At 41.3% G+C, this 9,432-nt stretch overlaps 1 protein-coding gene across 1 annotated transcript in view; it reads right to left on the bottom strand.

The window, feature by feature from the left end:
- LOC109974995 (zinc finger protein 239-like) overlaps nt 1–6,436 on the bottom strand; it is a 10,419-nt gene extending 3,983 nt beyond the window's left edge. The window contains exons 1-2 of the mRNA XM_020625501.1: nt 6,356–6,436; nt 5,022–5,101 (exon numbers count right to left, since the gene is read on the bottom strand). Coding sequence (XP_020481157.1) covers nt 5,022–5,063 — 42 coding nt within the window. The 5' untranslated portion in view covers nt 5,064–5,101; nt 6,356–6,436. The remainder of the gene's footprint in view (nt 1–5,021; nt 5,102–6,355) is intronic.
- Nucleotides 6,437–9,432: the final 2,996 nt, after the last annotated feature.

The following is a 9,432-nucleotide window of genomic DNA, read 5'->3' as shown; positions in this document are numbered from 1 at the left end:
GCAAATCCTAACAGTCTGGGGCCTGCCAGTCAGAAAGTCCAGGAGCCAGTCACAGAGGGTGGGGTGCAGACCCAGTGCGGACAGTTTGTGGGTGAGTTTGTGGGGGACAACTGTGTTGAAGGTGGAGCTGTAGTCAATAAAGAGTATCCTGATGTAGGAGTCTCCATTTTCCAGGCACATGCTCTGAGCGCCCTCCCAGGGATGTCATCTGGTCCCACTACTTTGTGGGGGTTGACCTGCCTCAGGACTTTGCATACCTGGCCTGATGAGACAGTGGAGGGGGGACGGCGGGGGGTTGGGTGGTCCAGGTGTGTGTGTGTGCCTCCTCTCTGTGCTGTAGCTGGAGGGCTCAAAGCGAAGGTGTGGAGGTCATCCAGCAGGCTGTCTGTGGAGCTGATGATGCTGGTGGTGGTCCTGTAGTCTGTGATGTGCTACAGGCCTTGCCACATCCGCCCAGAGTCAGCAGTAGAACAGAAGCCATTCAGCTTCTCTCTGTACTGCCTCTTGGCCGCTGCGATGGCTTTCCTTTGTACTTCCAGACTGGCCACCTCCCTCCTGTAGGCTGCTTCGTCCCTGCCAGTGATGCAATCTATCACTGCAGTGTCGTCCGCTTTCCTTTGTACTTTGCAACTTTGTACTCCGTTTCATCGCCTGATCTGAATGCATGAGAGCGGGTACGCAACATGTTGCGTACCTGACTGTTTATCCAGGGTTTCTGGTTGGGGAACCTCCTGACTTGTACGGTGGACACGATGTTGTCAACACAAGTACTAATGTTCCCAGTCACATACTCAGCATAATCCTGTGTGCTGACAGAAAAGTCCTCCAAGGTGGCTGTAGCTTTAAACACATCCCAGTCTGTCCAGGCAAAACAGTCCTGCAGGATGCCTTCAGTCTCTGGGGTCCAGAGTTTAACTTGTTTGGATTTGTTTGTTTCAGTCATTTGTTTGTTCAGTCAGGAACAAAGAAATGTGGTCTGAGCGTCCAAAGAGGGGGCGGGGTGCAGCCCTGTATGCACCCCGTATGTTACTCTAAACCTGTTTACATTTTGCTAGCTAGCAAGCTATACCTTCGCCCCGCAAATGCATCTTTCCTACATGTTCTCCCTTAAATCAACCATGATGAGAACAGGCTGCACATTTCCACAATTTGGCACAGTTTCAGTGTCTTCACCTGACATGCCCCCAAAGCAGAGAACACTCCTTTTTTTTCATGATTTTGTTTTCATGATTTGGAAAGGAAATTTTATATTCTTGTCTGTTTTTAATCATTCAAATTTGGCTGGGTGGTTAATAACATCTTTCTGTGGTGTGACAAACTCAAGAACATGTATTTATTTCTACTTTACCCTGACTTTATATGCTCAGAAATGACTCTAGGTGTTCCTAATATTCTGACCCTCACATGTATGTAGCTGGGGAGAACAAACACATATGGTGACTCCTTGTCGAAATGTACTCTGCACTTACAGGGTTAAACTCTACTGCCTGTGGGTGAGCTGTGCCTCCCTCCACCATCCTATGCTTATGCTGTGTTGTTCAATAATAATAATAATAATAAACATAATTGAATATATACATTTATGACAAATTCACCAAAAACTGAAATATTTGAGCTTCATAAACATAGATGTTAAGGCAGAAGTGTTGCATTAAATTGCACAGGCGACCTGATAAGTGGCCAGAGTGTATATGAATGTGTATATCCCAAAGGTTTCAAAAACAAACAAAAAACTTCATTCTAGGCCCTTATTATGCATGAGCATTTTTTTATATTTTAACTATTTTTATATATTTATTGCTTTATTGATATTGCCTGTATAATAGTTATTTGCATTTTAAAGCAGTTTAAAACAGTGGAGATACACCTTTGTTAAATGTGCAATGTAATTTCATTCAGTTTTGTGCCAGCTGTAACAGGCCTGAATGAACAGAAAAGTTATCTATTGAGAATCACTGAAATCCATGTACAATTATTAGTCTACACACAGGCGTGTGGGAACCTTTTAGAACTTAATGGTTTTCTGAATTAAATTGTCATAAAATGTGATCTGGTCTTCATCTAAGTCAATTATTGACAAATAAAAATGCACCTAATTACAAAACAAAAAAAAAATTCCGATCTTTCAGGTCCTTATTGAACACAGTGATTCAACATTCAAAATGGTAGTGGAAAAAGTAAGTGAACCCTTGGAATTAATAACTGTTTGATGCCCCCTTGGCAGGAATAACCTCAACCAGGTGCTTCCTGTAGCTGTGGATCAGACTTGCACATTGTTCTGGAGGAGTTTTAGTCCATTCTTCCTGACATAACTGCTTTAGCTCTGTCATATTCTTTGGGCGTCTCATGTGTATGGCTCTCTTCATTCCATAGCATCTATATTGGATTGAGTTCTGGGCTCTGACTTGGCTGCTCCAAAACGTGGATTTTGTTTTTCTGAATCCATTCTGTTGTGGATTTGCTCCAGTGTTTTGGGTCATTGTCCTGTTGCATCACCCAAGTTCTACAGAGTTTCAGCTGCTGTACAGACATTCTCACATTATCCTGAAGGATTTTTTGATACACTTAGGAATTCATCTTCCCCTCAATGATTGCAAGCTGGCCAGGCCCTGATGCAGCAAAGCAGGCCCCAATCATGATGTTTCCTCCACCATACTTTACGGTCGATCGGGATGATGTTTTCATGATGATATGCAGTGCCCTTCTTATGCCAGATGTAGTGCTACGTGTTCTTTCCAAATAGTTCAATCTTAGTTTCATCAGTCCACAAAACATTTTGCCAATACCGCTGTGGAGTGTCAATGTGCTCTTTCACAAACTTCAGGCGTGCAGCAATGCTCTTTTTAGTAAGCAGCAGCTTCCTTCGTGGTGTCCTGCCATAGACACCCTGCTTGTTCAGTGTTTTATGCACTGTAGACTCATGAACACAGATGTTAGCCAGTTCCAATGATGCCTTCAAATCTTTGGCTGTCACTCGAGGTTGTTTCTTTAAGTCATTGATAAGTCTTCGTTGTGCTCTTGGGGTCATTTTGACTGGGCGCCCACTTCTTGGTAGAGTAGCCACAGAACCAAAGTGCCTCCATTTGTAGATCCTTTGCCTAACTGTAGACAAAATATGCTTTCGGCTTGACCAGCTCATGTCCTGTTGACCTCTCACTAAAGTAAGCTAGTAACATGATGTTTGCAAGGACAAAATGCAGTGTTCAATGTGGCCACCACCTGCAGCACGGGCAACATCAATGCGATAAGAGAATTCCTCCCAGGTGCGTATTAGCATATCATGATCCACTGAGTTGATCGCTGTTGTTGTGGACACACTGAACACTTGTAAAACAGGAAATAAAAGTTGACTGCGAGTAGAATACTTGTGGCTTGGCTGGCGTTTTGCATTACTTTTCCTTAATAAAATATTGCGTAATGAAATCGGTTCATTCTTTTTGAATAACCCTGTACTATTACCCTTTTTTTGTGTATTGCAGTTTTTAATACTTTTGTTGCCTTTATGTAACTTTTATTTTAAAACTAAGTGTTCATTCTGGCTTTTGACTCCTTACCTGACTCCAAAGGAGAGCTGCACAAGAATTCCTATATGCCTAGACTGTCTGTTTATGCATAAATGGCAAATAAAAATCTTTACTTGACTTGAGATCTGCGAGTACAATGGACTTCCTAGTGTGAAATGAAAACCTACTGCATCTTTGTTTTCACTGAAATGTGTTTACAAAGTAACATTCACAACACACCAGAGGCTAATGTGCCGACAGGGAATAACTGTCCAGACTCATGGTGGCACACCATTCGTACCAACAAGGAATAGTGTGCAAATGCTTTGGTTTTGGTCCAAACACTGTTCTAATCTGGTGCAGTTTACAATCATGAGGTGCCAGTCATAGTGAGCATTATCTCAAGAGAGGCGCCATCAGTGATCAACAGACCCTGGAGCTCACAGATTTCTTAGCATGGAGGGCGACTTCAATCAAGCAAATTTAAGAGTTTTTTGTTTCACTGGCATGTCAAATGTGCTAATATACACTGAATCTTGTTTACATCCAAGTTCTTGCTGCTAATGTAAGAGTATTCACTGTTACAATTAAAACTGTGTTGTGTTCATGTGTGTTTTGATTGTTAATATACAGGAGGGATGACAGTACAAGCATGTGAACCTTTACGTTTGTCAAATAAATGAAAGAGTGGTGAACATGGCTTCATCCAAGATTCATATAGCTCAGTTGCAGTTTGGGGTAGTTTAATAAAATAATGGTTCGTTCAATTTTTAAATCACTTATAACACATCAACTATCACCTGTACGTGGATATTCTTTGCCCTTCATAAAACTCTCCTGCAATGTCTTCTGACAGACAGCAGGTGGTGCAGGGGACTTGGAGGCTTGCTGGTTGTCTTCATGGCAATGTTCAGGCTGTTTAAAAGTATCAGGGTGTGTTGTCTTTAAATGATTAAAGAGGTTGCCAGTGTTGCTGCACCACTTTATTGCAGATGGAGCACATGGCATTACCTTTGGTCGTGGGTGAAAAATAGCACCACACTTCAATTTTTCTCTCTCAGCCATTCATGCTGCAGCACTGCAGCTGACTGAGCTCACTCTGAGCACAGTAAGGATTGAGGCAGTGCTTGACTGTGGCTGTGCAGTAAGCCTTTGGCTCTGACATCTGATTGGCTGCCATAATCATGTGACATGGAAGACCATCTAAGATATGCTCGGGCTGGTTTTCACACATAAATTTAATACCTAAAACTCTCAAAAGTGAAAACAAATTGCAGGTTTTCTATTAGCACAGTGGTATCGCGGTACTTAAAAAAGTATCGACTCCAAAATATCAACCAATGGGTATCGAAGTATCGATACGCCCAGCCCTAATTTACAGTTTTTGATTATTTTTTGTGTGTTTTTGACCTATATATTCTTTTGCACTAATGTCTGTTCGATGTGGCCAGGCTTAAGTCTGTGGAGGCCATGGTCAGGATGACATAGTGCATAATGTTAATTTTTATTAGCTCTCACCTCTTCTGAAGAACTCATTTCACCACCTTGCTGGTCCTCCATCCTCCATATGCTGTTCTCACTGTCAGCACGTTTCAGCTCTGAAATCATTAAACAGAAAGAGACAGGTTAGAACAGAGCACCCACTAAAACAGCAATAATACTGTAGCTACAACTGAGTGTAGCAATTTAAGTAGAGTTTAATACTGAATCAGTAAGGCTGATTCCAACATTAGAAATACACACTCAGTTGCAGTTTATTAGTTCCACAACTATTGTAGGTTTTTATTTCACTTTGATTTTGAAGGCTGCAATTTATGGTGTTTTATAATTGTACTATGGGGTACCAAAATAGAAAAACACTGGAAAATAGATTTAGATTACCAATGAGCAGCATAAAAAAATTTACATTAGATTATATGTACACTGCCTCTGCTGAAAGTATAAAAGAGAAAATTCCTAGTTTAGTAGGTCTCCATTTTTAAGGTTTCCCTGTTTTGAAGGATGCAACATATTGTCTGCTTTTCACTATCAATAAAGCATCAGAGAATATCTAGATATTTTGTCTCAATATAATACACCCCTAACCAAGATGTATAGTCAACGGGACATTTTACAATTGAAACAGTTTTCTGGTGGGCAAACTATGTAATTGTGATAACTTTCCTACATGAACTCAAACCCTAGTTTGATCTTTCTCTGCTGCAGTTTCGGGCTAATTAACGGACACCATTTAAACCAACACTAATGTATCAGTAATAAGCGAATATTACATCATATTAGCCTGGCTGATTTATATGTCGGGCTCTAATACGAAGTAATGTCCGTTCAGGTACTTTATGTAATCGTGTAGAGAATGATGCACTACTGTTCCCTGCCAGTGGGTTTTGTCAAAGAAAGGGATCTCTAGTGTGGCGACGTTTGAGCCGATGTTGCCCGTTTTTAAACACGACACACAGGACAGCACATGGCAGATGATACTTTCCATTTAGTCCACATTGAAACAGTACAAGAACATGTGTCCCAATCCAGAAAACTGATCTAATTACAGAACATCTATAGCTGATTGCATTAACGTTACATCATTTTCGTCAAACATAACAGTGTTAAGAAACTAAACAGTAAATATTATTTTAGTTTGGTTCCGACGAACAACAACCGGGCTCATCTGGAGCTAGTGGCAGCCGAGCATTACACATCCAAGCCAACAAGCTAACACAAGTTAGAGATCGGCCGGAAGCTGCTACATTTATATGGTTAGACTGTTTCCAGGTTTAAACCCGGACTACTATCAACAAACACTAATGTAGATAAGGACAAACCAACAGAGTAGCAAAAATTCATTTATACTCTACCCGTCTCTCTTATGCTAGCATTGCCTCAGAAATACCGCCATCTTGGAAAGTGACGAAGTATTACAGAACAGAGTCCTCTTCTTCCACTTCTTCTGATAATTATTGGCGGCTTGCAAGCCAACTTATGGTGCATTGCCGCCACCCGCGGGGCTGGAGTGTAGAACAATAATAAAGCCAAGGAATAAAAAAAAGGTTCTTAGAAGAATCAGAATCAGCTTTATTGGCCAGGTGTGTCGGACACATGAGGAATTTGACTCTGGTACATCGGCTCTCAATGTGTATGTACATATCCCCAAGCAAGGGGCAAGTAAACTGTGTTAGATTTTCCCCAGTTCTTTTGTTGAAAGCTGGAGAAGTGTAAATTAGTTAAAGGGAGAATCGCAGCTATTTACATCGATAGTCACTATGCGCGTTTTTGCACAACAATGGAAAAATCAAGGCACTGAGAGCCTCTACAAGAAAACCAATTAACCCCAGAGATCTGTCTTAGATGCTAAACTGTTTGACCCCATTTTGCCTCAATGAATTAGTGCATTGGCACAAACCTACAAGGTCCCTCAGATCTTCAAGTCAGTTTCTTTTAGAGGTTCCTAGAGCCAGATATAAACGCTGGGGTGACCATGCTTTTATTGTTGCAGCCCCTAAATTGTGAAACAGTCTAACTTCTAATGTTAGGTCAGCTACTGACCTCAGTGCTTTTAAATCATTGCTTAAAACATATTTATTTGGTTTGGCTTATGAAAATCAGTAGGCCTGATGCATTTCTTTGTTTCCTTTTGGTTTTAATTTGTTGAACATATGTTAACTGTGTATCAGTGTTATTGTGCTTTTATTTTTATTTTTGGGCTGATCTTAATTACTCTATTTTAGTCATCTATTGGGATTCTGTTCTGCTATGTAAGGTGCTTTGGTCAGCTGAATGTTTTTAAAGTGCTTTTATACACAAATTTGATTTGACTTGATTTGATACTGCAAGGCAAAGCAACGTTAGTAATTATATTGTTTGTATTTCTTCTACTGTGGGACTACAATTAGGAACAGCCCCCCATGAATTGGCAGACTACAGGATTACCATGTATACCATAAGGGCATGATAAGTCTTTTTCTCTAACCATTGAACAATGTTAATCTTTCTTTACTGTTTCCACTGGCGAGACAAAGGAGACGTTCCTCCATTAGCAGCTGATATCCTCAAAATTATACCTGCTATGTGCGCTTTGTTACCAGCAAGAACGCTCATTACCTGCCACCGGCCTGGTGCAAGGAAACCTTCAACATCACTATTCTACCACCCGGTTTGTGAACCAAACCGTCTCAAGAGCAGACACATGGTGGACATGCGGAGACAGCAAGCTGAGACTAAGACTCCCCTCACTATGGCAGGGCAGCTGTGCCCTGGTGCAGCTGCTGATGCCCTTCACATGCCTCCTTGAGAGAAGACAAGGAGCTAGGGGAAAGCTGTTATCTGCATCCCACCTACATCGCAGGACCAAAAGAGAAGGCAGGCCCCAGAGGAACGGCTAATAACAGAGTGTACATAGATGAAATTGGAGTATGAGTTCAAAGCTAAAAATTAAATAGAAACAGGGTTTGAATCTTTTCTTTCCCAGTGGTTCACGGTAAAGGTGAAGATGTAGATTAGATTACTATTGCAGGACATGTTATGAATGATTGATGATATTTAGGATGAACTTACTGCCGATTGCTCTGCTTATTAATTTCCCATTTTTGTTTTTGTTTTGCATATACATTTTTTTCCATTTTGCATTGAAAAAAGAAAAATATGAAAGATTTATGCTTTGATAATTAGGATGACCTTGCTGTTGATAAATTTCCCTTTTTTTGGTTGTTTGCCTTATTTGTTCTTTTCCATTTTTAATTAATTGTTTTGCATTTATTTATGGTTTTGCATTTTATTTTTCCATTTTTATGAGGATTACCTTAGTTGTATCTTTCTATTTTTGTGTTATTCATTCTGCTTATTTCTTCCAGTTGTTTGTGAAATGAAGAATGCTTCCTGATGTAGTTACAATGGAAATCTGCTGTCATGTGCACTGTGCTGCCGGAGGTGTTCATCCACCCCTCCAGATTATTGAACTCAGGTGCCCCACTCTTTTCCATAGCTGCAGGTGCAGGCAGTCAACCACCTATGCATGCATCCAACGTCTACAGACAGTTGTGAAAGTATCACAACAAACTCTAGCATGGTGCTATGATGGGATGCCACTGGTGCAGTGGGTCTACTCCTGCCACTTTATGTGACCTGCAGAGTGGCCCTACCCCGGGACATGGAGAGCTCCCTGAAACCTCCTACTCTACCCACCTAGTAAGCCCTGCTACCTCTTATTGTTGCTCCAGGAACTATTAGTAGCTGGTTTTGTCCTTCACCTACCTGACAGACTTCTTCCCTCCTCCTGTTCACGTCTGATGTCGATACTGATGCCATTCGCTTCTTGCTGCTCAGTGTGGGTTATCTCTACACTGATTCATTCCTTCCTGCCTCACTACTGACAGCAGCCACTCCATTCTGTACTGGCCCAGCGAGAACCCACCTGAATGTTGGCACTGCTCTGTTCAGCTCTCCTGTTTCTTCCTGATCACAGACTGAGTTGTCTCCAACCCAGCGACAGCCCAGCTGACCTGTTTTGTTCCACGTCACAACCCTGAGTCAGACCTGAGTCAATTCCAGCCGGCCTATACTCAGTTCACTGGTCTGTTTCTGCATTACACCTGCCTCCTTCTGGTCCTCCCAGTTCAATCCTCACTCCACGCAGAAATCTACTGCCAGCTCACCTGTAAGATTTGAGTCTTATAGACTCTAGTTACTTTATAAGCTTTAGTTACTTCTCATACCTGTAGTTCCCTTTAGTTACTTTTCATAACTTTATTTTCCTTGTTTATACATATTACAGCCGTATTGATGATTGTCCAGAACTACTGAGCTTTGGTTATTTTAATACATTTGTTTCTCTTGCTTATATATCTTACAGCTGTAATGAAGCAGAATCTGCTTACTTTGAATGCTGTAACTTCTGTGTAGAGACAGGATGTCTGCATCTCTTTGTGACCAGACAGCC

The sequence above is a fragment of the Monopterus albus genome, unplaced genomic scaffold, assembly GCF_001952655.1.
Source record: "Monopterus albus unplaced genomic scaffold, M_albus_1.0 scaffold356.1, whole genome shotgun sequence".
Taxonomy (NCBI): domain Eukaryota; kingdom Metazoa; phylum Chordata; class Actinopteri; order Synbranchiformes; family Synbranchidae; genus Monopterus; species Monopterus albus.
Note: the sequence above shows the minus strand (reverse complement) of the source record. Positions and strands in the feature narration are given on the sequence as shown.